Source organism: Vulpes vulpes, chromosome 16, assembly GCF_048418805.1.
Source record: "Vulpes vulpes isolate BD-2025 chromosome 16, VulVul3, whole genome shotgun sequence".
Lineage (NCBI taxonomy): Eukaryota > Metazoa > Chordata > Mammalia > Carnivora > Canidae > Vulpes > Vulpes vulpes.
The window spans coordinates 54,354,884-54,382,514 of NC_132795.1; the positions used below are offsets into that span (position 1 = coordinate 54,354,884).

The following is a 27,631-nucleotide window of genomic DNA, read 5'->3' on the forward strand; positions in this document are numbered from 1 at the left end:
TAAAAAGTATAAACTACCGCATATCATCAAATATTAAATCTGAACAATCCTATAACTATTAAGGAAATTGAATTCATAAAATCCCCTGAGAAGTCTCTAGATCCAGATGGTTTCATTGGAGAGTTCTTTTTTTTTTTTTTTTTTTTTAAAGATTTTATCTATTTATTTGACAGAAGGAGAGAGACAGACACAGAGAGAGTGCTCACAGCAGGCAGAGGGAGAAGGAGAAACAGACTGCCCACTGAGCAGGGATCCTGATGTGAGGCTTAGTCTCAAGACCCTGAGACCTTGACCTGAGCCAAAGGCAGACACTTAACCGGCTGAGCCACCCAGGCATTCCTCATTGGAGACTTCTAAAAAACATTTAAAGAATTAATACCAGTTCTACACAATCTCCTTCAGAAAGTAGAAGAGGAGAGCTATTTCCCAGCTCATTCTGTGAAGCCAGTATTATCCTGATGCTAAAACCAAAGGGAGTAAAAGAAAAAAAAGGAAAAAAGAAAATTGTAGACTAACATCTCTCATGAATGTAGATTCAAAAAATTCTTTTTCTTTTTTTTTTAGGAGAGGGGGGAGAGAGAAAAAGAGAATCTTAAGCAGATTCCCCACTGAGCACAGAGCCCCACACAAGGGCTCGATTTTACAACTCTGAGATCATGATCCAACCCAAAATCATGAGTTAGTTGCACAACCAACTGAGCCACCCAGGTGTCCCAGATTCTAAAATTCTTTTTTTTTTTATTTACGATTTTATTTATTCACGAGAGTCACACAGAGAGAAGCAGAGACATAGGCAGAGGGAGAAGCAGGCTCTCTGTGGAGAGCCTGATGTGAGACTTGATCCCAGGACCCCAGGATCATGACCTGAGCCAAAGGCAGATGCTCAAACACTGAGCAACTCAGGTGCCCCCAGATTCCAAAATTCTTTTTTTTTTTTTTTAAGATTTTATTTATTCATGTGAGACACAGAAAGAGAGAGAGAGAGAGAGAGGGGCAGAGACACAGGCAGAGGGAGAAGAAGCAGGCTCCATGCAAGGAAGCCTGATGTGGGACTCGATCCTGGGACTCCAGGATCATGCCCTGGGGCGAAGGCAGGCGCTAAACCGCTGAGCCACCCAGGCATCCCAATTCCAAAATTCTTTTTTTTTTTTTTTTCATGTTTTAACAATCTGTTTATTTATCCCTCCACAGAACCACCCCCCCCCCCCCCCCACACACACACACACACAATGAGGAGTTTATTTGGTGCAGGTCACAGCCTGGGGCCTAGAGTCTGAAATCTGAGGCTCCCTCCTCCCCTTATTTTGTGGCTTAAGTGGGCGCATAGTCCAGGCAGAACAGTGTCTCCTGTTGGGTACTGCAGAAGGTAGGGGGACATAGGCACCCCTATGTCCACACCCAGGACATAAAGATGGCCACACCCAGGAGGGAGGACTGGCAGGACAGGAAGACAGATTCTCCCAATAAAGGCACTTGTACTTCAGTAAGGGGCTGGGAGTTGGCTGGGAATGTTGTAAGGGCAGGGAGGAGTCCTTTCGATGGAAGTGTTATTTGCAGGTTTCAGAGAGAAATGAAGGGAGTTGACCCACACCGGGCCATCTGCAGGATCAGTAGGGGCTGCTGTATGTCTTTGCTGCCGCAAGGGGAAGGTAATATAAGCATCATAGCCAAAGAGGCTTGTAGCGATTAGGCCCAGTACCCCCGCGATGATTTTGGAGTGGTTTCCTCCTTCAACAAGGACAACGATGGAGGTGATCAGGTAGAGGATGGCTGCTATGAGGGTTCGGAAGAAATCACTCCAAGGCCAGTAGATGATCTGTATCTTGGTGTGCAGGTCACACATGTAGATGACAAAGAAGATAGCAGCAAGGATCATCTCCACCACTGACAGGGAGGAGTATCCTGGTGTGGAGGCACTGAAGCAGATCAGAATCACCAGGCACAGTATAATCTCGGCAAACAGGAGAATTCCCTTTCGGGTGCGCGAAAAGTTGGTGCAGGCGGCCCAGCAGCCGGGGCCGAGAGTCGCTCAGAATCCGCCATGGGGTGGGCCGGAGTCCCTAGGGGCACGGAGTATCTAGTCGCTTGCTCGCGGATTCGGGGACGCTGCACACCCTGCCGTCTTGCCCGCTCTCTGGCCGGGAAGGGGGCCCCCCCCCAATTCCAAAATTCTTGATAAAATATTAGCATGTAGAATTCAGCAATGTATAAGAAGAGTTACACATCATGACCCAAGTGAATTTTATTCCATAGATACACTGTTCAGTATTCGAAAATGAATCAATGTAATCCATCGTAGTAATAGGTGAAAGAGAAAGATTTATATGATTGTATCAATTGATACAGAAAGAGCACTTGGCAGGAATTTAACACCAATTCTGATAAAAAGTCAGGAGACTGGGCTGCCCCGGTGGCACAGCGATTTAGCACCGCCTGTAGCCCGGGGTGTGATCCTGGAGTCCTAGGATGGAGTCCCACGTCAGGCTGCCTGCATGGAGCCTGCTTTTCCCTCTGCCTGTCTCTCTCTCTCTCTCTCTGTCTCTCATGAATAAATAAATAAAATCTTTTAAAAAAAGGAGACTGGAAATAGAGGGGTCTATTCCAACTTGATAAAGAACACCTGCAGAAAACCTACAACAGACATCATATTTAATGGTGAAATACTGAATACTTTTCCTCTAAGAATAGAAACAAGGCAAGGATGTCCACTCTCACCACTGCTAGTCAATATGGTCCTGGCATTTCTTGCCAGTGCAGTGAGGCAAGAGACGGAAATAAAAGGGATATGGATCAGGAAGGAAGAATAAATAAGACATTCCTTTATGCAGATGACATAATTGTCCATGAAGAAAATCCCATGTAATCAACAGCAACAAAGCTCAGTGGAACTAGTAAATGAGTTCAATACCAAAATAATAATAATAATAAAATAAAAAAATTCAAAAGTCAATTGTATTTCTATAGATCATTGAGATTCAAATAATAATTTTTAAAAAACCTTAAAAAGTGAAAATCAGGGCAACCTGGGTGGCTGAGCAGTTTAGCACCGCCTTCAGCCCAGGGCATGATCCTGGGAACCCAGGATGGAGTCCCACGTGGGCTCCCTGCATGGAGCCTGCTTCTCCCTCTGCCTGTGTCTCTGCCCCTCTCTGTCTCTCATGAATAAATAAATAAATAATCTTTAAAAAAAAAGATTATTTACTCCAAACCAACAATTAAAAAAAAAAAAAAAGAAGTGAAAATCAAGGTGGGCATGGGACCCTTGATCTCGGGGCTGTGAGTTCCAGGCCCATATTGGGTGTAGAGATTACTTAAAAATAAAATCTTAAAAAAAATTAAAAGTAAAAGTAAAATAGCATTCATCATCAGCAAAAAAGAAGAAGAAAGAAAAGAAATACTTAGGTGTAAGTGTAGCAAAACACTCATGGGACTTGTATGCTGAAAACTACAAAACAGAGATGAAATTAGTTAAAGAGATGTAAATAAAGAGATATTCTTTTTTTTTATAGGTATTTTTTTTAAATTTTTATTTATTAATGATAGGCACACAGTGAGAGAGAGAGGCAGAGACACAGGCAGAGGGAGAAGCAGGCTCCATGCACCGGGAGCCCGACATGGGATTCGATCCCAGGTCTCCAGGATCGCGCCCTGGGCCAAAGGCAGGCGCCAAACCGCTGCGCCACCCAGGGATCCCAATAAAGAGATACTCTGTGTTCCTGGACAAGAAGATGTCATGTGGTAAGGATGTCAGTTCTCTCCCAATTGATATACAAGTGTAGCACATTTCCTTTTTTTTAATTTTTATTTATTTATGATAGTCACACAGAGAGAGAGAGGCAGAGACACAGGCAGAAGGAGAAACAGGTTCCATGCACCAGGAGCCCAACGTGGGATTCGATCCCGGGTCCCCAGGATCATGCCCTGGGCCAAAGGCAGGCGCTAAACTGCTGTGCCACCCAGGGATCCCGTGTAGCACATTTCCTATCAAAACCACAGCGAGATTTTTTTTTTTATAAATATAGACAATATTATTCTAAAATTTATATGGAAGAGCAAAGGCATTAAAATAGCTAAGACAATTCTGAAAAAGAATAATGTGGGAAGAATCACTCTGCTTGATTTTAGACTTCTGGCTACATTGATCCACACTATGGTGGTATTGGCAGAGGAACGGGCACACAGATCCATGGAACAGCATAGAGAACCCAGAAATAGCCCTACACAAGTATAGCCAACTTTTGTTTGTTTTTGACAAAGATGCACAAGCAATTCAGGGGAGAAAGGAGAGCCTTTTTAACCAAGGGTGCTGGAGCAACTGGGTGTCTGTAAGCAAAAACAACAACAAAACAAGCTTCCAGCTAAACCCCTCTGTACAAAAATAAACTCAAAATGGATCATAGATTTACATGTGAAGCATAAAACGATACAATTTGAGATGATGATAATGTAGGAGACAACCGCCAGGACCTAAGAGTTCTTAGACATGGTGCCAAAAGCCTGATCCATAAAGGGAAAATAATTTATTATTGGACTTCCATCAAATGTATAACTTTTTGCCCCAAAACACCCTTTTAGGAGGATGGCAAAACAAGCTATAAACTGTTAGAAAATATGTGTGGTTAGGAACCACACATCTGAGAAAAGATTTAGAATATATAAATTTCATTTTATTTTATTTATTTATTTATTTATTTATTTATTTATTATTTTTAAAAATATTTTATTTATTCATGAGAAACACAGAGAGAGAGAGAGAGACAGAGAGAGAGAGGGGCAGAGACAGAGACACAGGAAGAGGGAGAAGCAGGCTCCATGCAGGGAGCCTGACCTGCCTGGGACTCAATCCCAGTTCTCCAGGATCAGGCCCTGGGCTGAAGGTGGCGCTAAACTGCTGAGCCACCCGGGCTGCACATAAATTTCATTTTTAAAAAAGATTTTATTTATTTGAGAGCACACAAGAGTGAACACAAGTGGGGGAAGGGCAGAGGTCGAGGGACAGAAGATTCCCCAGGACCCCGAGAGCATGACCTGAGCCTGAGTCAGATGCTTAACAGACTGAGCCACCCAGGTGCCCCTAAAAATTTCATTTTCTAACTGTTAATTGCTGGTATATAGAAATGCAAGTGATCTTTGTGAACTTTCTTTGTATTCTCCTCCCTTGCTAAATTAAATTATTAGTTTGAGTAGCTTTTTTGTAGGTTCCTTATGGGTTTTCTATTTATACAATCATGACATCGAGAATAACACAGTTTACTTCTTTCTTGCTAACTGCTGATTTATTTTTTTTGCTTTATATTGCTAAAACATCCAGTATAATGTTGAGAAGAATTAGTAAGAATGGGGAATCTTTTTTTTTTTAAGATTTTATTTATTTATTCATGAGAAACAGAGAGACAGAGAGGTACAGACACAGGCAGAGGGAGAAGCAGGCTCCACACAGGGAGCCTGATGTGGGACTCGATCCCGAGTCTCCAGGATCAGGGCCTAGGCTGAAGGCGGCGGTAAACTGCTGAGCCACCGGGCTGCCCAAGAATGGGGATTCTTGCCTCATTCCTGAAAGCCTTTGCTCTCATTATATTACATGCATAATGTAATTGCTATTTTTTTTTTTTTTTTTGTGGAAGAGGGAGATGCTTAGGATTTTTACATCTATGTTAATGAAAACTACTGGCCTTTAGTTTTCTTATAATTTAAAAAAATTTTGGTACCAGGTAATGTTGATTTCATAAAAAATGAGTTGAAAAGTGTTCTATTTTCTTTTAAGATTTTATTTATGAAAAAAAAAAGATTTTATTTATGTGAGAGCAAGAGTGAGAGAAACACAAGCAGGGGGAGGGAAGGAGGGAGAAGGAGAAGCAGACTCACTGCTGAGCAGGGACCCTGATGTGGGGCTTGATCCCAGGATCCTGGGATCATAACCTGAGCCAAAGGCAGATGCTTAACTGACTGAGCCATCCAGGTGCCCCTGGAAGTGTTTTATTTTCTGAAAAAAAAAAAAAAAAAAAAAAAGATTTGTTTCTTCCATATATGTTTGATAGAATTCATCAGTGAAATAATCTTGGCCTGGAGTTTTGTTTGTGGGAAGGTTTTATTTAATTAATTAATTAATTTATTTATTTATTTATTTATTTATTCATGAAAGACACAGACGCAGAGACATAGGCAGAGGGAGGAGCAGCTACCTGCGGGGAGCCCAATGCAGGACTTGATCCCAGGACCCCAGGATCACAACCTGAGTCAAAGGCAGATGCTCAACCGCTGAGCCACCCAGACATTCTGATGGGATGAATTATGAATTGAATTTTTATTTTTTTTTAATTTTTATTTTTTAAAAATATTTTATTTATTTATGAGAGACAGAGAGAGAGAGAGGCAGAGACACAGGCAGAGGGAGAAGCAGGCTCCATGCAGGGAGCCCAACATGGGATTCAATCCCGGACCCCAGGATCACGCCCTGAGCCAAAGCCAACCCCTGAGCCACCCAGGCGTCCTGACCCCTGAGCTTCCAGTGATCACCATTCTAACTCTCTGTTTTTACAAGTTTGTCTTTTTTGGATTCCACATATAACTGAGATCTTATACTATTAGTCTTTGTCTGACTTATCTCACTGAGCATGATGCCTTCGAGGTCCACTGATGTTGGCACAAGTGGCAGGATTTCCTTCTTTCTCAGGGCTGAATACCAGCCCATCGTAGGAGTATGTGTACCATGATTTCTTTACACATGCACTTCTGTGGGCACTTAGGTGGCTCCCCAAATCTTTTGATTTTATAGTTTACTTTGAACAGCACTTCATTTTGGTTTTGGTTTTGTTTTGGCTCTTCCTTCTTCTGTCTCCAGAGCTTATCATACACACTAGGCCTTCATAATGGGAAATGACTGAATGTAGGTTGGGAGGTGTTAACTGCTGCTTATTCTCACTTTGGGGTTAATTTTTATATAACCGAGAAGAAGGATGATCAACTTCCCTCTCAAAAAAATGTCAGGGCACCTGGGTGGCTCAGCCGGTGAAGTGTCTGCCTTCAGCTCAGGTCATGATTCCAGGGTCCAGGGATCCTGCCCAGGGTTGAGTGGGGCTCCCTGCTCAGGCTTCCCGTCTGCCCACGAAACACCCCAGATTTCAGGTGGGGTTCTTGGGAGGTGGCTCCAAATCCAGCAGTGCCCCAGCTGGCCCTCCCGCTGGGCTGTGGCCTCCTTTGTGTTTGAGATATAACTCACATCCCATAAAATTGACTATTTTAGGGGGATCCCTGGGTGGCTCAGCGGTTTAGCGCCTGCCTTTGGCCCAGGGCATGATCCTGGAGTCCCGGGATCGGGTCTCGCGTCGGGCTCCCAGCATGGAGCCTGCTTCTCCCTCCTCCTGTGTCTCTGCCTCTCTCTCTCTGTGTCTATCATAAACAAATAAATAAATCTTTAAAAAAAAATTGACTATTTTAAAGCTTACAATTCAGGGGTTTTGAGTATATCCAGGGCTGTGCAACCTCACCACTGTCGATTCCAGAACATTCTCACCACCCCATAAAGAAACCCCGTACTTAACAGCTCTTCATTTCCCCCACCCCCAGCCCCTGGCAACCACTGATCTACTTCCTGCCTCTGTGGATTTGTCTGTTTGAGACATTTCATATAAATAGAACTATATTCATATGTATGTGGTCTTTTGTGTTTGGTTTCTTTCACTGAGATCAAGTGTTCTCAAAGTTCATCCGGGTTGTTGCTTAAATCACTACTTCATTCCTTTCAATGGTTGAATAATATTCCATTGGATGGATATCCATTTATCCTGTCATGGACGTTTGAATTGCTTATTATTTCAGCTCTTATGAATAATGAGGCTGTGGATGTTTGTGTACAAATTTTTGTGTGAACATAAGTTTTCAGTTTTCTTGTGTCTATAACTAGAAGAGGGATTGCGAGGTCATATGGCCGCTCTATGTGTAACTACTTTTTATGTTATGGACAGATATTTACTGAGATAAATTTTCTGCAGTGTACAAATCATTCTTGCAAATACAAACATTTAACTTTTTACATTTTTGTGGGGAGAAGAGCAGAGGGAGAGGGAGAGAGAGAGAGAATTTTTTTTTAAGATTTTATTTAGGGGATCCCTGGGTGGCTCAGTGGTTTAGCACCTGCCTTTGGTCCAGGGCGCGATCCTGGAGTCCCGGGATCGAGTCCCATGTCAGGCTCCTGGCATGGAGCCTGCTTCTCCCTCCTCCTGTGTCTCTGCCTCTCTCTCTCTCTCTCTATGTCTATCATAAATAAGTAAATAAATCTTAAAAAAGAAAGATTTTATTTATTTATTTGACAGAACATGAGTGGGAGTAGAGGGAGAGGTAGGCTTCCCCAGTGAGCTGAGCAGGGAGCCCGATGCTGGACTCGATCCCAGGACCTCGGGATAATGATCTGAGCCAAAGGCAGGTGTGTAACTGACTGAGCCACCCAAGTGCCCTGGAGAGAGGGCATCTTAAGCAGACTCCACACCCAGCACAGAGCCAAACTGTGGCTCGATCTCACCACCCTGAGATCATGACCTGCACTGAAACCATGAGTCAGATGCTTAACCCACTGAGCCGCTCAGGTGCCCCTGGACACTTAACTTTTTAGAGGAACTGCTACAATTTTCCAAAGTGGCTGTACCATCGTATGTGACCCCGGCAGTGCGTGAGCTTCCACTTTCTCCACATCCTCACCAGCCTGGATCTTTTTTTTTTAATGTTTTTTTTTTTAATTATTTATTTATGATAGTCATACAGAGAGAGAGAGGCAGAGACATAGGCAGAGGGAGAAGCAGGTTCCATGCACCGGGAGCCCGACATGGGATTCGATCCCAGGTCTCCAGGATCGCGCCCTGGGCCAAAGGCAGGCGCCAAACCGCAGCGCCACCCAGGGATCCCAGCCTGTATCTTTGATACTAGCCGTCCTAGTGGGTGCGAAGTGGCATCCCATCGTAGTTTTGATTTGCATTTCCCTAATTACTAATGATGTTGAGCATCTTTTCATTGTGGTTAACCAACCTCTGTGCTCTGGAGCTGAAATAGAACACAAAGACTGGTGATAAAGAGGAGCGATAATTTTATTACTTCGCCTGGCACAGGAGGCTGCCATGGGCTAGGGTCTTGGTCTTCAAAACTGCAGACCAGGGGGCACCTGGCTGGCTCAGTCAGTAGAGCGTGCAACTCTTAACCTCATGGTCGTGAACTCAGGCCCCACATTGGATGTGGAATCTACTTAAAAAAAAAAAAAAAAGAGCAAAGCAAAACTGCAGAGCCGCCCCAGGGGTTAAAGGCTGAAGGGTTTTTTAGGAAAATACAGGATCAGGGCGGTTTTGATAGGAATCTGGTATGTGCTGCCAGCCACGTTCGTCATGTCTTCCAGGTGGTCTCCTGACCAACCCTGGCAACAGCCATCTGAGTCTTGTTACTAAGTATACATTGAGATCAACAAGATGCCCATATTGATAAGGAGGAGCTCCTGGGACAAAGGATTCTACAGAAAAACAAGCGCCAGGGAGGAGGAGGTTTCAAGAATGAAGAGAAAAACTCATGGAGTTGGAAGTCGAGCCTTGCTGAAGCATTAGTGTGTTCGTCTTCATCTCCATGCATCCATACTTTTCCAGAGCAGTTTCATTTCCACGTCCTTACAGGCCATTTGTGTCCCCTCTTTGGAGAAAAATGTCAACTCACAACTGTTGTCCAATTCTTCATTGGGTTATTTGTCTTCTTGTTGTTGTCGTCAGAGTTTCTGAATAGTCTGGATACACAGACTCCTACCAGATACGAGTCACCAATACATTACCCATTCCGTTGGGGGGGCGGGGATTGGGGGGTGTCTTTTCACTTTCCTGATAATATCCTCGGATGCACGAGTGTTTTAAATTCTGTTCAAGTCCAGTTTTGTTTTGTTTTGTTTTGTTTTTCCCGGTTGCTTGTGCTTTAGATGTCCTAGCTATGGAATCATGGCCTAGTCCAAGGTCATGAAGACCTCCACCTGTGTTTTCTTCTATGACTTTTGTAGTTTTAGCTCTTACATTTTGGTCTGCCATCTATTTTGAGTTAGTTTTTTTATTTGATGAGGGGTAGAGGTCCGACTTCTTTCTTTCGTATGTGGATATCCAGTTGTTCCAGCACCATTTGTTGAAGAATATTCCTTCTGCGTTGACTTCTCTTGGCATCTTTGTCAAAAATCAATTGACCATAAATATATGGCTTTAAAAAATATATATATGGCTTTATTTCTGGACTCTGTTCCATTGATCTAAATGTCTGTCCTTATGCTGCTACTATTGTCTTGATTATTTTAGATTTGCAGTTTAAGTTTTGAAATTTGGAAGTATGAATCCTCCAAATTTATATTTCTTTTTCGAGATTGTTTTGGCTATTTGGCTCCTTTGCATTTCCATATACATTTTAGGACAAGCATGTAAAATTCTGCCAAAAAGAAAAAAGCAAAAATCCAGCAGATATTTTGGTAAGGGATGGAGTTTGGATCTCTAGATGGATTTTGGAGAGTACCCCTTCCCTAACATTAGTGAGGTCTGTTCACAATCTTCTGATCTGTGAACAATGTCTTTTCATTTATTTAGGTCTTTAATTTCAGTGTTCTTAGTTTTCAGTATACAAGTCTTATACTTCTTTTTTAAAAACCTATTAACATTTTGTTCTTTTTGATGCTGGTCTATATGCTCTTTCAACAGGGTGACTTCATCATGAACATAACATTCTAGGAAGCCATCCTTCTGGAGACCAGCTTCCTTTGTTTGTAAAAGAAGACTGGGAAACTTCTCTTCAGGATTCCTTGGTTTCTTTCTCCCCTTTCAGTTTTTAACTGTGTGTTGCATTTGCTTGGAGCAGGGCCCCTGTGTCATATGTATTAGTTTGCTGCCATCACTAAGGATGCTCTACAGTAAGGGAGATGAAGGTTATGGAGAAGAAAGGCTTTGGAGCCCTACAGACTTTTGACATTCTGGTAAGCCATTTCCTGGCTGTGTGATCTTGAGCAAGTTGTCACTTGAGCTGCAGTCTTCTCATTGGTTGGTTGGGACTGTTTTTTGAGGATTTCAGCAAGCTAAGTAAATGAAAGCACCAGAACACTGCTCTGTCCATTTGCCAGGTTAATGTTATAAACAGCTCAACTGGAGACTTGTGGCTCCTTTTAGCTCTTCCCAACTTTTTATGGTAATTGCATAAAAACAATGCATAGAAATGTTTCCAATGCATAGAAACATTGAAATCAGCTTCTTGTATTTTTTTTTTAAAGATTTTATTTATTCATGAGACACAGAGAGAGAAAGGCAGAGACACAAGCAGAGAGAAGCAGGCTCCATGCAGGGAGCCCGATCTGGGACCCGATTCCAGGACTCCAGGATCATGCCCTGGGCCGAAGGCAGACGCTCAACCGCTTAGCCACCCAGGCATCCCAGCTTCTTGTATTCTTGACTCTGGATTCTTATCTTCCCCCCTCCCTAGCACTGCCTCTGGCCTGGACAAGGACAGCTTTTCTCCCCCACCCTCTTATATCAGCCTCCATTTTTCTCTTTGCAACACTCTAGTGAAAGTGATTGAACACTTCAACCCAGCTATCTTTAGCTAGAGGCCAGAGCTATGAAAGCTGGGTATTTACTGCTTGGAAATGGGTTAGAAAACTGTTTCCCTGGTGGAGGCTCAGATCAATCCTGGGCCTCTCGTACTAGGGAGAAGATGGGGGTCCTCCTGTTAACAGGCATCACCCCCTTCTGTAATCTAGTGTCAGCCAAGTGGACCTGAAGCTGTTTCCCCAACAGGACCAGATTCTTCTCTCCTGGCAGAGTTCCTCCTCACTCCTTTCCCTTTTCTCATTCATCTTCCCCTAAGATTCACTTTATTTTATATAAGTAAATTCTACACCACACGTGGGACTTGAACTTACAACCCTGCAATAGTCACATGCTCTACTGAGCCAGCTAGGCGCCCCTCCAAGATCCATTTAAGTACTGTCCTTTCCAGAAACTTGCCCAATTTCCATCAGCAGGCTTCCCTGATGCCCATCTGTTCCACACTTTCTATTTTATCTCACTCAAGCATCCTTTCTTCTTCTTGCAGGGCTGTATCGTGTCTGTGTGTGCCATGTGGCCTGGTACACAATGTAGGTGGCTCCAGGTGGATCTGCTGGACCACTGAGCAGAAGCTGGTAGGTACTTGACACATTTTCTGGGATGGTCTCTGATTAATGCTCAATGTGCTCAATTAATGCTCAATGTTCACCTCACATTAAGGTACTGGTTATTTTTGTTGAGACGATGTAAAATAGTAAAAAGAACAAGCATGTGTTTGAATTAAGCTACTTCAAGATCTTTCTTTAGCCCTTAGTAGAGACTATCATAGTGTGAAGCCCTATGACAAAGATGAGGTCTGCCCGATGATGCCAAAGCAGTTAATAGTATTCTAATTTTTCCAAACCGTTTATAGCCAACTGGTATTCAGTTGGAGACCAGTAACCTATTCATTCTTTAGACACCTAGCATGATACTGGACTCATTGTTGGAATATCTTATGCTTTCAGGTTTTATTTCCACACATTTTCCTTTCTTACCACCTCATCTCCCCATTGACTTCCTGGTTGGCAGGTAGCAAAAACCAGCGTTAAGAGAGTAAGAAGAGGTTCTTGCCTTAGCATCAAGTGCTGAGGAGTTACTCCTGACTTAGGCGAATACATGATCCCTCTGAGGTTATCCACTGGGGACAACGGAAGAAGGTCCTCTATAAAGCTGTAAACAGCTAACTAATATCATTGGTGAAACGGACATGTACCTGGTGCTTGGGTTTTCCCCTGAGCTCTGGATAAATTTACCCAAATCTATTTGTGAATTCAACTTACGTAATAGTTTAGGAAGGCTGCAAGCTGGTGCTTTTGCTTTTTCCTCTGAATCCCATGTACTGGGCACTTACTCAAACTGATGCATTCTAAGACAAAGATGTGATAACAAGGAGTAAAACAAGGTCAGGTGTCTGTCTCACACAGTTTATTTAACAATAGGTAATAAGAAATCAAATTTAACAGTCTATACAGTGATCCAAAGTTCATATTTATAAGTAATCAACTTTAATTGCATGATTTACAACAGTTGAGGGTTTTTGCTTTCTATTTTCAAGTTTTACAGAAAGTGTATGTGTGTGCGTGCGTGCGTGCGTGTGTGTGTGTGTGTGTGTGTATGGAGGGTTAGGGGCAGGGTAAGGAGGAAGAAAGCAAGCAAAGAAGAAACCCCAGGGACATTTTGCATGTTAAAATCATCCCACAGGAATCGTTTCTTACCCTCTTTTAAATTTTTTCCTTTGTTAGATGTAAAAATAACGAAAAAAATTCTTTCAAGAAACAGAACCACAATATATAATACATCAATTTGGCAGCTGCCCCTGTATATTTTGAAAAAGTCATTTTTCTCTCTACATGTACAAATTATTTTAATACTTGAAGTTTTTACGCTCAGACTTACGGAATAGAAAATTTTCTGGAGCACAAAAGTTGACTTCAGGGGAGGAAAGGGGAATTTTTTTTTTTTTTACATTTTTAAAAGAATGAACATCTTTGCACCCAGAGAAAAAAAATTGGTATTTTAATATATATTTATATATATTTATATATATATAGAATGTAATTTTAAAGTAACATTAACCCCTTTTGTCCTCTGGTTTTAGAAATGTTCTAACTCTTACATAAAGTGAGGAAAATAGGGAAAAATGTCAACCATCTGCACCAGTAAATAATAACTATTAATATTACATATTTTCATTAATTTAAAAAAAATAATAAAACCTATTGGAGGTGCAAGGCAGGAGCGTGTGGTTGGCTTCCCAGACCTCAGCCTCCTCCCAGTGCACACTTGAACCACACACACAAGGGAAAAAAAGAAGAGGCCGGCAGGACCGGCCATAACAAAAATATATTCTTTGTACTCTATCATCCCTCAGGTTCATCTGGCTTGTTTGCTTTAAACCACAAACAGCTACTGCACAGTCCTTATGTGTTCCACGGAAAATTGTCTTTTAGGCTAAGAAAGATTCAAAAAAATTGTTTTCAGTACAAAAAGTCTTGTTAAGAGAAAATAATTTTTTTGCTCCCAAAATACTACAAGGTGTCTCTAGTGTATGTCTAGTGTACTCTGTGAGAGGTTCGAATTCAAGTCTGAGTTATCGGTGCTGAGTCCCAGGTCCGTGGCACTTGCACCATGGAGGTTTGCCATGCCTGGATTGCTAGCGAGCTGAGAGAGCATTGAACTCTGGTCCGGGCTGGCAAAATGCCCTTGTTCCATGGGGTTGGCCTGGGCAGCTACCAGTCCGGGATGTGGAGAACTGGTCTGTGGGGAGACATGGTGCGGAGAGGGCTGAGGCTGCATCCTCGGGGAAGGGCTGGAGTGGGGAGGCTGGGACTGCGGCCGTGGAGAAGGGACGGGCTGGGGAGAGCGCACTTGATTGGAGAGAGAAGAAGGGATCTGCTGGCCTTGGAGGTGTGGGGACTGAGCCTGGCTTGGGAGCATATGCTGCTGGGGGCTCATGGGGTTGGGCTGAGCAGGGGACCCCATCTGTTGCTGGAGGAGTCGCTGCTGATACGCCTGCAAACTTGCTCCAGCCTCTGCTCCCAAGGCCTGGGGGAGCTGGCCCATCTGTCCCATGTTCCCTTGTTGCATCTGCTGCATGTGATGTTGCATCCGCTGTTGCTGCTGCTGCTGCTGTGGCGGCGGTGGTGGTGGGGGGTAGCCAACTCCTTGGGGTTGCTGGAACTGGTTATGGTTGGCCATCCCGGGGCCGAGTCCAGGCCCTGCTCCCTGCTGCTGCTGCTGCTGTTGCTGCTGCATCATCTGCTGCCGCCTCAGGATGTCTCGGAACTGTGAAGGCATGGTGTTGTGATTCATGTTCATTTGCTGAGCTTGGGGGCTCATCCCTCCCATGGGTGGCTGGAGTTGCTGCTGCGGCTGCTGCTGGGGCAGGCCGGCCCTCTGGACGCCTGCTTGCATGGGATTCATGTTCGGCATGGCTGGATTAGAGTGGACCCCCTGCTGGCCTGGCATGGTAGGCGGCTGCAGCCCGGGCTGGCCCTGGGGCATGCCAGGCTGCCCAGGGAGGGGCTGTGGATTCGAGTTGGCATACTTGGCAGCCCGCTGCTTGATGAATGCAGCCAACAGCTGGGGGTTGGCATGAAGGATACTAAGCACCTGTTGCTGCTGTAGGGGAGAGCTGGGAGACCTGAGAGTCCGCAAAAGGTTTTGTAAGGCTTGTTGAGACACAGTGCCTGGTTTGAGAGGGCTCACACCTACCTGGCCCAGTCCTGGCTGGGGAGCTATATTCAAGGGTTGACCATGCTGGGCCACTGACATCATGGCTGGCCTCGGCATCCCAGGCTGTAGCTGCTGGGGCTGAGGCAAACCTCCCTGGACCCACTGTGGCTGCTGCTGCATCCCGGTGGGCCCCATCCCTGGCTCCAAATGCCCACTGGGACCTCTGGCCATAGGGGGTGGGTTCATACCCATGGGGGCCATCGGAGTCATCTGGGGCATCTGGTGCTGGATTGGCCTTTGAAAAATTTGCACGTGGGCCATCTGGCGCTGCGTCTCAGCTGCCCTCTGAATCTGCATTGCCATTTCCACTGCAGCAGGTGGGGGCCCTGGAAGGGGTGGCTGAGCAGTCTGAGGGGGAGTGGGAGGGGTCACCTGGCCTGCTGCCTTACCCTGGGAGACGGGGCCAGCAGCCTGAGTCCTGGGCAAGTAGGGTGGCATGCTGTTGGGAGGAGTGGGCTGGGGCTGAGAGGGAGGCTGGGGCTGGGGTGTCTGCGGGGTGGTTGGTTGTTGACCAGTTGGTGTGGTTGGAGTGGCAGGAGTTGGGGAAGGCAGGCCTTGCTGCTGCCCCACCACCCCGGTCCGCTGCATACTGGCCATCCTCCTGCGGAGCATCTGAGCCTGCTGGAGCCGGTGCTGCAGCTGCTGTTGCCGGAGCTTTTGCTTGATGTTGAGGCAGAAGGGCACAGGGCACTTGTTCTCCTGGCAGTGTTTGGCGTGGTAGCAGCAGAGGGCGATGAGCTGCTTGCAGATGGGGCAGCCCCCGTTGGTCTTCCGTTTGCAGCCCTTGGTGTGCTGTACCACCCGCTTCATCTTCTGGCAGGAGGGCAGTGAGCAGTTGGCGTTCCGGCACTGGCAGGCATGCACCAGGGACTGAATGCAGCGCTGGATGCTCAGGCGGCGGGAGTCTCCTGGGCTTTGGGTGGCTGCAGCCTGCTGGCTGTTGCTCTCGTCGTCTAAGCCAAGACCTAGTTTCTCCATTTTGTGGTCATGGTTTTTAGTGTTATAGCAGGTGATACATAAATCATAATCCTGGGGGGGAAACAGGCACAGTCAACTCTCCAAGATTTAAGTAATTAAAAAAAACAGTTTACATATTCTGCTAGAGCCCAAAAACCCCCTTCTAGAGAAAGACTCTTCAGCGCTACCACTGAAATATAAGACCAGGCCCCTCCCACTCTGCGCTACTACTCACCAATGGCACCGAGCACAGGCCTATGTCACCAGTGTTTCTCTTGCCTCTCAGGAACCTGGAGCCCCCCACCCACCCCAGCGCCCTCTGCTCCCCACCCCCGGGGCCTACCTCGCAGACAGTGCAGTGCCAGCGGGTCTCCACATGGTGCTTGCACTCGTTGCAGGTGTAGACAAAACGGTCCTGGCTCTGGGTGTGCAGCTCCACCAGCATGCACATGGTGGACCACTGGGCTCTTCGGAGTGAAGAGAACTCCAGGTGCTTGTCCCTGGCGAGGGTAAGGAAGGCGTCCCGCCCATCCATCAGATCGCAAGGGATGAGGGGGTCAGGATCAACGATGGGAGGCAGGGAGTTGGCGGCAGGGCCAGCGATGAGACGGATCACAAAGAAGACCTATGAAATGGACAATTTCAATCTGACTCTGGAAGAAGAGCACTGCATGGCACTGGGATAGCCTGCAGCCAACGGATGTCTAACTGGACGCCTGTGAGGCTGGTGATGCTCGAGTTCACAGCCATGCAAGGTCCCACCATACAGCCCTTGCTTTCTGTTGCTCACAAACCTCTGGTCTCTTCTCTGGGAATGACTACAATGGGCCTAATATCGACATCTCCTTCTTATCTTCTCATTTAATAATCCCTTCAAACTAAAAAGGGTCTGGGCAGATACAGCACACATACACTGGACATTTCGCCTTAAAGGGTCTACTCTCACATCCAAGCCACAGTTGAATCTGGACCTAATCACAAGGAGACATGTCAGACAAATCCAAATTGAAGGAGATTCTAACAAAACAATTTTGGGCCTTGACTTTCAACAAAATGCCCACGTTATGAAAAAAAAGAAAGCCAGGAACGGAGACAACTCAACCTGACACATAATCCTTGACTGGAGCACAAGGACCAGACATAAGATAGTGGGAAGTCACAGTGTGGTGAAGGAGAGGTGGTCGTCTTTCTTAGAAGGTGCTTGCTGAACTACAGATAAAGAGGATATAGCAAAACGTTAACAACTGGTCAATCTAAGTGAAGGATATGGCAGCGGGTCCACTACACAACTTAGAGAAAGTTTCAAATGTTAAAAAGTTTGTGGGGATGGGAAAGATAAAAAGCAAAACCTTCTTAGTCCTTGATACAGAAACAAAATTCTTGTTCACTGAAGTTTGAAAAGATACTACCACCATCAAGGCCCATAAACATTAGTGTAAAGCTGTGACAGGAAGCTGGTATCGCCTATTTTACATTTACTAATATATGAATGTAAACTCTTACTAAGCTGAAAAATGCAAAGGTACCTTCAAGAGATGAGAAACTTGTGAGCAACTGCTGTACTGACCACTATATTTTATCAGTTCTCAGAGACTGACAATCTGTGCAAACTGGCAATAACACTTGTAATATACTTGGACAGCAAGTATGGCATGGTAGGCGGTACTCATGACATAAAACATGAGTCTTATTTCTAGAAAAAGAACATAGGGCACAAGAGCACACTGAGTAGACACGTCTTGAACAGATGCCAAGAGTTTAAAAACATCAAGGAGAGGACTGTGACATGTGTGACCTTATAATATTGTGGATCAATGAAAGTACTCCTAGAGCAAGGACCATTTTGAAAATCTGATGCATAAGAAAGCACTGAATCTAACAAGTGGGGAATGCCTCTAACAACTCATTTGAAATAGAGGCAAATAAAACCATCTGGTGACTCCCTTGGAAATCTTTACTACGGCTAACCCTCATGATTGTTTCCACTGTATGTTGCCCTCTAGCTAAGACAATACTCAAATATAACCTAAATCTACAACCTTAGATTCTAATTCCCAACAGGTATCCACTACTTCCATCTTCAGACTAAACAAAGTCTGGAGACTATATCCACAATTTAAGTCAAGCTTATTATAATGGACTCTAGGGACCTTTCCCAACCCTTCTGTTATGCCAGAATCTTTTTTTTTCGTTTAAAGATTTTATTTATTTTTTTCCTGAGAGACAGAGACATAGGCAGAGGGTGAAGCAGCTCCTTCCGGAAAGATTGATATGAGACTTGATCCCAGGATGCTGGGATCACAACCTGAGCCAGAGATACTCAACTACTGAGCCACCCAGGTGCCTCTGTTATGCCACAATCTTGTGACGCTAAACATTGCTTGAAATAGCTAATAATTATTAATTGTTGATAATATCAAAGGGAGGCACCCACCAGAATTCAAAAACCCTGAGGATTACAAAGAGGGTTGGACAAACTATGCTTATGCATTAATGCGCGGGACAATCCAACACCAATGAGACTTGTGACAGCTGCCAACCTGAGAAACCCTATCATTGCCTGTTTTTTTACCTCCTATACAAGCTATGTAATTTTCTTTCTTCTTATCCCTCAAATGGTTTTTTCCTTCTGAACTTCCGCTGTGCTTGGATCTTAAATGCTAGCCATGGTGGACAGAGCTTCCGACCTCCTTCCCTGCCCCTCCCACCCTAAGTGGCCACATGGTACCTCTTTGTGCTTCTCCATGGTGGCATACAGTTTTTGCGAGAGGTCATTGGACACATTGGGCATGCCCGGCTTCTTCTTGTTGCCCCTACTCAGGCTGCTCTTGTTTTTGCTGGTTTTCTTATTATTTTTCTTTTTAGCATTTTTGCTGTCTCCCTTTGTCACCTGCAGGTTAGCAGAGAGGACAAGAAAATGTTAACATTTTTGTTACGAAGTAATTTGAATAATACTAATGGTAGAAGGGTTCTCCTTTTCTTTGAAACTAGAGATTCTCAGCTTATGCCTCTACCAGCTCCTCTTGTCACAGACTCACCTATTTGAGTTGGTATTTATAGCAGACTAATGTTTACTATGGTTTCAGCACTAGTGTTCTTCCAGGGAAGAATCCCTACACTACACCCCTTCAATAAAACAGCCTTAGCTTTTTGGCTAGAAGAGCCCCACAGTTTGGAGACGCCTCAGATGCATCCATCTTATTCCAGATTTGAGGACAGGGAACAAGGAGTAGAATGGTGGAATATTGAACATTCTAGAATTTTATGGGCCTACTATAAAAAAACAAAGCAATTTGCAGAGACAATCAATGAATTCAAACTACAAGACCGTGAAGAATTTAACAGGCTGCTACTTATGAGAGACTTTAGTTAGGTCAGACTCAACGGAGACCACTGCAGCTATGCTATCAGAAAATTACTAACCAGGAAAAGCTCCTCAGAATGTCCTCCTCACAAAACCTCCTGGCAATCTCTGACCTAGGTCTGTTTTTGTAAGGCCCAGAATGCTCTGTACACTTATAAAGTGGTGTGGTGTTAAAAAAAAAAAAAAAGCCCCAATTATTCACAATCTGAATCTTTACGGAAAGTACTTTTGCCAGCCTCCTGCTCTATGTAGCTAATTTTCTATCAGTTTTTCAGGGTTTCCTTCTGTTTTCCATTATCAGAAATCCAAGGTTTCAGTTAAAATGAGGTCTGATGCTAAAAAGGTTGAAAACCACTGAAACAGAATTATTTCTTGACCAATTTAAAGAGCTCTTTCCACAAAAATAATAATAATAAAAAAATAAAGCTCTTTCACACTGAAAGCTTTAAGACCAAGTCAAAAGTTGAAGCCTGATGGCGGATAACACTCGAGAATCATGGTGGAAGCTGGGAAGGAAAATGCAAAGCCCTCACATCTGTGCTCTCGTTGCTGGTGTTTTCTTCTCGCTTTCGCTCTTCTTCCTCCTGTTCTAGCTCCTTAATGCTCTCTTCCAGAACGTTGGGCCAGAAATCACCCTCAAAGTAAGGCAACTCCTTTGCACTTGTTAATCGATCTTCAGTAGCTTGTTTAAAAATATCCTGTGAAAATACCCAGGTACAAGTAGGAATTTGGTGTTTTTTTTTTTTTTTTTTAAAGAAGCATTTATCATTCAGAAGCAGTCACAGCTAGCAGACACAAGAAACCTGAAGAATTATAATGTCTTCTGAAAGAAAGGCAGCAGAGAGATTTATACCTAAGCCCCACGGCCCAGGGGGACATTTAGTCTTAAACAGTAAAAACAGTGAAAACTCAAGGTCTGAGGTTCTGTCTTTCCTCTGCCTGTGAGGATAGGGAAGTTACCTGCCTTTATAAAGCCAAATGGGACATCTTCCTGCGAGGACTGATGGCTCAGGCCCCATCAATCACGCCGCAGCCTTTACTATTGCTGATGACACAATGCAATACAATGTGAGGAATGCCTGCCTTGTACCCATCACCCATCCCCTGACTGAGAAATATGTTCAAAACAACCCAAACCACAAATACTGGAAACTGCATGGCCACAGGCTGCTCTGCTCTGCTGCCTGGGAAAACATCCAGTTCTTACTTTTCTCCCCAGGAGTAAAAACAGATAAGAAACTTATCTGTTCAAGTTCTTATCATGAGATGCCCTCTAATCATGAATGGCTATTAAGAATACGTTTTTCATCACATCTTTAAAACAGAGATTTGTTGATCTAAGACATTTAAAACTGAGTTTTTCTTGGTTTGAAAAAGGGAGTACAGAAGATTTTTGTTAAGATAGTCAAACAGCAGAATACAGAGCTGCAGGATCAGTCATCGCCCCCCATTCCTCCTGACCTTGTAGTCATGGACGATTCGCTCAGACACAGCCTTGTCAAGCATCTTTTTGTACCACTCCTGTAGTCGCTTGGGCTTGGGTATCTTCTGGTCAGGAGGATGGCAATGGAAGATATAGTCGTCTCCCTCACTTGGGGGACATGCCCAAATATGCCCTGTTGTATACCTAACAACACAAAGAGGGGGAATATTCAAGAGAAAAGTTTATCATCTATTCCAGAAAGAATGCTACAACGTGGAGTCAATATGGAAACCAATGATTTTTTTTCTAAGACAGTATCAAGTGTACAACCCAGAATCAGATCGAAATTCTTAGGCCAGGTTCAGGCCTAACCTACAGCACTTACAATGGGTGTCACATTGCCTAGTTCTTCTTAGAGGGTAACCCTGGATCCCCAAATCCCAAATTTGCAATGTGAAGACAAAAGAAAAGCTACAATGCAAAGGAACATGGATCCATTCCAACAACAGGGAACAAGGGATGGAAGAAAGCTAAGTGATAAAAGGAAGAACTTGCAAGGTGCGGTAGTAAATGTTCTCAAGCACACGTATACCCTGAAGGTAAAGAAGCAGGCTAATTTGAGTATTTCCAGACCCTAGTCTATTTTGGTTCTGATACCCAGGTATGAGAGGGTCAAACTGCAGTTCAAGGTTCTGGCCCTGAATGAGTACCAACCTTCCAATCAAACTGTACCTAACACCTTAACTGAACAAAAGAAAACTAATCTGGGATAAGTATGACTAGGGTCAAAATATCCATTTCTGTCCGACTGGCAACACTGAGAAAAGGGAGCAAAGTCACCTCTCTGCTTTAATCTAAGTTTCACCACAATACCACAGTGGTAATTAGTTAAAAATTTAATTAGTTTAAGCTCATTGTTTTTAAAGATAGCATTTGTCATTATGCTTACCCTAATTTCTTGACGTATTCTAAATATCCAATTAGAATTTCATGATAGACTGCAGTCCTCAAGCATTTAGGACGGAAGAAATGAACACTGTCAAGGTAGGATATGTAAACTCTCCTGTATCGAGTGGGGAGAAAGAAACCATGTCAAATCACATAAGGAGTTCTTACTTATATGGCTAAAAACACAATCTCCTCTGTGCTCTTTTTCACCTCATTTATAATACACATCACACAGTCACAGTTAAGTACATAACTAGGCTGTGCATTCTTTAGGAGAGTCTGGTGAGCCTCAGTACCCAGCAGCGCTTGAAGTATAGTGTATTAGTATTTATGGATCCAAGTGTATTCTGGTAGCATTCTTATTCTGGCCTTTATACTATTTTGGAAACAAATTCTAAATCATATCCTAACTTTACTTGTGTGACATTCTTTCACATTATCTCCCAGGCAAGGCACCTAACACAATCAAGAATTAAGCCCATTTTCTGAAAAACAGTCTGCTTCCCACTTCTCATTCCAGGCTGTTTGTATCCCCCTCCTTATTACTATGAACACAGTTTGCATTTCCATTTCCAAAGCAAGCACAAGTTCCTTGCCCACAATGCTTTTTGCCTATTGAACTGCAAACTCCCACTCAACTGGAAGGCAGCGGCCCGAGTCCTACCTCTGGTTGGGTGGAGGGCAGTCGGAGCCATACTCCTGAACGTGCATGCCGAAGAAGCACAAGTCAACACCGTCTATCTCTTCAAAGGCAAAGAGGGCTTTGGTTCGGTAAGGAAAAGACTCTGCCATCTCTCCGCTATCTACAAACCTACACAATCCAGATTGGAGAGAAAAACACGAGGTCTCAGTTAAACCAGAATCATCAGTAGTTAACTGTCAAGTGCTTGTAGAACCACAAGAGAAGAAAAGGGAAAATTATTGGATACCTTGCTTTCATGCCTGGTTTCACTTCCACAGTTTTATCAGAAGCATGCACTACCCGAACAGTGACTTCTCCCGACTCAGGGTGATTCTGACGTCTAAGAAAATCATTCACACGATTCTCCAGAAAGGTGCCAAGCCTGGTAGATGGCAACCCTAGAAGTGCAGAAGTGAAAAGTTCTGCAGTTAGCCAAGGTGCAAATTCATTATTGTTAACTCTTAAGCTTCAATATCAAATATCATTTTTGCGTTCTCCGTCCAAATAGGATAACCTGATTTTGTTAAAAGTTAGCAATGTGATCAATACTTGAAAACAATCTTTTTTAAAAAATAGGAGCTACTTCATGAATTTGTGTGCCATCCTTACATAGGGGCTATACAAATCTCTGTATCATTCCAATTTTAGTATATGTGCAGCTGAAGCAAACATGGTAGTGAATTTTAGGTGTTTTCCACCCAACTTTTTACTTGGAAAATCTTCTAATTTCAGAAGTTACAAAATACAACATCCACATGCATTTTGCCTTGATTGCAGTAATATTTTAAAATAACAATGGTTGGATATTATGAGAAGCCTTATAGGAATAAAAAGCAATCCGTAGGTCAGTAAAAACTGCAAAGGTATCCACAAAATTAAACCAAATATTATAATGCAATAATCTCAACTATATACAGGATACAATCTTCTTTTTTTTTTTTTTTTTTAAAGATTTTTATTTTACCTATTTGACAGAGAGAGAGAGCTAGAGAACACAAGTAGGGAGAAGAGCAGAGGGAAAGGGAGAAGTAGGCTCCCCGCAGAGCAGGGAGCTCCACGCGGGGCTCAATCCCAGGGCCCCAGGGATCATGCCCAAGCCGAAGATGCCCAAGCCAACGGCATCTGCCCAACTGACTGAGCCACCCAGGTGCACCCCAGGATACAATCTTTGACTACCACTACCCCAACCACCCAAGTGAGATAGGTCTGAAAGAGGCCCCAACTAAAAGTTTGGACCAAATTGAGGTAATCACTGATGGGATGGCAATTCTGGACATATTTCCACATGCAGCCCCAATTAGGAATGCCCTAAATATGAAGAAATGTAGGAAAAAGAACACCTATCCTGCACATTTCAAATCCTAAAGTAATCTCTACACCTAATGTGGAGCTCAAACTCACAACCCAGAAATCAAGAGTCACAGGCTCTTCCTAATGAACAAGCCACGCATCCCTTGCATGGTTTATTTTTAACTATGCTTCAATGGAAGTATTGCCAGGATTTACTTGTAAAATTAAAACTTACTTTTAGCAGAAAACTTATTTTCTTTCCTGGTTCGTGCTGATTTCTTTAAACAGCCATCACAGACAAATCTAAAATGTAAACCAAGACTTTGCTTACACAGTTACATGAACATTTAAGGTAACATGTACTAGTAACAAAATCTACTATATATATGTACCAAGTTAAAAGTCAAAAGACAACCTGGGAGAAATATTTCTATATATATAAAACAACGACTTAATAAAAAGGCCTAATTGAAAAATAGGCAAAAAACATGAGGAAATGTCAAAGGCATATAAACTGGCTGATAAACAGGAATTTCAGTTTTTGGACAATCACACTGGCAAAAGTATATATCCCTACAGGCAGGAATGTAAATCAGTAAGTTTTGAGAGTAGGACTAATACATTCTCTCTGTCCCAATTATATAAGGATGTGCGTGATTAAGTACAATTTCTTTTTTTTTTTTTTTTAAAGATTTTATTTATTCCCAAGAGAGTGAGAGAGTGAGCGAACGAGCCAGAAAGAGCAAGAGCACAGCAGAGGGAGAAGCAGGCTTGATGAAGGGAACCTGACGCGGGATTTGATCCCAGGTCTCCAGGATCAGGCCCTGGGCTGAAGCTAGTGCTAAACCGCTGAGCCACCCGGGCTGCCCTTAAGTACAATTTCTTAACAAAAACTAGAGACCACATAAAAGTTCCTTAACCAAATGACCCATCTTAAGTTACAAGAATCACTGCAAGTCTCTTAACTATTCTTCTTACCCAACTCTTTAAAGAGAGAACTAAAAAAGCATATCTAAAGACAAGACAGATAACATATCGAATGATTGTGATTTCCCCTGAATCTTATTTTCTAGAAATGTGTTAATTAGCCACCCACCTCTTTCCTGTGACCTCCAAACCATCAACAATCAATCAAAGTAAAGAACAAAAGACAGTGTCCAGATCCCATCTTTTTTTTTTTTCCAGTTTTTTTTTTTCAGTTATTGATTTAAGTAGTCTCTACCCGCAACGTGGGGCTCAAACTCATGACCCAGAGGTTAAGAGTCACATGCTCTTCCAACTGACTAGCCAGGCACCCTCAGGTCCCATCTTAACAGATCACTTCATGCACAGACATCCCCAACCTTGGAACAGAATTATGATCAACCCCATTCCTAGAAAGTGAAAGGAGATACATAGCAGTAGAGAAGTTTCACAATGGACAAAAGTCACTTACTTCTGTCAAAAAGTCCACTTACTTCTGTCAAAGTCTTTGATAATGTGCAGTTTAAGTAAATATGTGGAAAACATTCAGAAACAGAACACAGGGCCCAGGAATAGCCTGTTTACTGAAATCTGTATGTAGTCATTTTTATGAAACTCTTTCACTGGACAATAGTCATGTGACTTACTGTCCATCCCCCCCAAAACTTCAAACCCTAACCCATTTCACCTTTTAGTAAACCATTCACAGCGTGACATTTTCTTAGAGGTAAGAACAGAGCTGCCCCATGGACACCCTCCATATCTTCCAATTTTCCTACTATAGCCAATTTAAGTGTTCAAAATATGGCAAATTTAATTCCTTCTAACACCTCTTTACTAGTTTCTAAGTGCTAGAGATTTCTTAGCTCTACTGATAAATCTTTCAAAAATACTTACTTTTGATGTGTAATGATTATGAAAGAATTTTAAAAACTAGCAGAATAAAATATTTGTATATATATTAAAACCAGGCATGCAAATTAAGAGAAAGACCTGTATTTTGGGATGCTAGCTTACTTAATGTTTTATTTATTTAAAGATTTTATTTATTTATTCATGAGGCACAGAGAGAGGTAAAAACATAGGCAGAGGGAGAAAGCAGGCTCCCTGTGGGGAGCCCAATGTGGCACTCAATCCCAGGACCTAGGATCACAACCTGAGCCGAAGGCAGATGCTCAATAACTGAGCCACAGAGATGTCCCTTATTTAATGTTTTAAAAAAGGAACTTTATTTCTTCCCAATCCTAGAACAATTTTTAGAGAGAGTACTCTGAAAATATAATAAAATCATTGCAAAGACAGAAACTTGCTAAAATTCATGATGATGAAAAAGTCTAGAAAAAATCCTAATGCCTCACCCAGATGGCCAGATGATTTCATGATGAAGGACACAGATCTGATGCATCTTTCTTCCACACTCTGTACATTCAACAAACCTGGAATGAAAAGCCAAAAAGTCAAGGTTAAAACAAAAACTTTAACCAAATCAAAACTTCCCAACATTTCCCCTGATTCCTGATAATTTAAAAGATAGCCAAGGTTGCATCCAAAGAATTGAATTGTTTTTAAAAAGCTCTTTGGTGTTATATAGGCAGAGCAAAATTAAAAAATAATTAGAAGTCATCAAGTGTGACAATTTTATTAATGTATTTTTTTATTTATTACAGAGTGAGTGTGTGTGTGTGTGTGGGGGGGGGGGACAGATGACAATGACGACAGAACTTAAGCAGACTCCCTGCTGAGTTTGGAGCCAGATCTCATGACCTCAAGATCATGACCTGAGCTGAAAACAAGAGTCCAACACTTAACCAACTGCACCACCCAGGCACCCCAATAATTGTATTTAATTTAAAGATTTTTAAGTAACCTCCACACCCAACAGAGGGCTCAAACTTACAACACTGAGATCAAGAGATGCATGCTCCACCTACTGAGCCAGCCAGGTGCCCCCTGAATGGGTAATTTTAAATAGGACTGTGGGTAGGCAGTAAAAAGTGCAAGATCACTGTTGCTTAAATTTCCAAAGTCTGGTGCCATCCTACCCATTCTAGGAGGGCCCAGAATATGGGCTAAGTTCAGCACTCTAAGTGGCCTCACTACAAAGTAGTGGAGTATCAAGACGTTTGAAAATGAACAGGACAACAGGGACGGAACATAGGAAACAAGGATGGGACACATGACAATGAGCGGAGGTAGGCTAGGGCTTCACTTGGACCCAAACTACCAGATAAGATAGATTTAGTGAAATATAAATATTAACTGTAATGCAGACTTTCACATTTGCCATTCATGTTGCACGTATTTTGTGTAGATTTATGCTGAAATTCCACTTGTAATGCAAACAAAGAGAATGAAACAAAGAGGTAAAATCAAAGTATATATTCAAGGGGAACTACTTACAGTTCGGGATCCAGTGTGTCATTTTTTCTCTTGGAAAATTGTTCTTTATTTATTGTACTATGGAGAAAAGAGGAACACAATGAGAAAAGGAGATATAGAAAGATGAGCAATCTGACTACTATTCTAACCAAAGGAACAACTCTTGTAAAAGTGGATTATGTAAATCTTCTAAGATACTGAGGATACATTAAACAGGTACATTCCTGGCTCCCCAAAAATGTATATTTACATAAAGGAATGCCTATGTTTTTGGAATGGACTGTATAATAAATCTATTTTCCCATATAGATTTA

The 27,631-nt window shown here is 43.1% G+C and overlaps 1 protein-coding gene, 1 non-coding gene and 1 pseudogene across 3 annotated transcripts in view; all 3 read right to left on the minus strand.

Moving 5' to 3' along the window:
- Positions 1–1,259: 1,259 nt before the first annotated feature.
- LOC112934007 (proteolipid protein 2 pseudogene) lies at positions 1,260–2,148 on the minus strand (annotated as a pseudogene).
- A 10,831-nt stretch (positions 2,149–12,979) lies between these two features.
- Positions 12,980–27,631, minus strand: part of EP300 (E1A binding protein p300) — an 82,183-nt gene continuing 67,531 nt past the window's right edge. The window contains exons 21-31 of one of the 2 annotated variants that reach the window (XM_026017428.2): positions 27,339–27,395; positions 26,297–26,374; positions 24,211–24,278; positions 22,933–23,083; positions 22,668–22,814; positions 22,005–22,118; positions 21,094–21,259; positions 20,166–20,330; positions 18,997–19,158; positions 16,612–16,893; positions 12,980–16,340 (exon numbers count right to left, since the gene is read on the minus strand). In XM_026017428.2, the coding sequence (XP_025873213.1) occupies positions 14,118–16,340; positions 16,612–16,893; positions 18,997–19,158; positions 20,166–20,330; positions 21,094–21,259; positions 22,005–22,118; positions 22,668–22,814; positions 22,933–23,083; positions 24,211–24,278; positions 26,297–26,374; positions 27,339–27,395 (3,613 nt within the window). In that variant the 3' untranslated portion in view covers positions 12,980–14,117. The remainder of the gene's footprint in view (positions 16,341–16,611; positions 16,894–18,996; positions 19,159–20,165; positions 20,331–21,093; positions 21,260–22,004; positions 22,119–22,667; positions 22,815–22,932; positions 23,084–24,210; positions 24,279–26,296; positions 26,375–27,338; positions 27,396–27,631) is intronic. The other variant, XM_026017429.2, reaches the window with a different exon arrangement.
- Positions 23,254–23,355, minus strand: LOC112934095 (U6 spliceosomal RNA). Its single transcript, XR_003237818.1, has one exon. It is a non-coding gene; the product is annotated as a U6 spliceosomal RNA (small nuclear RNA).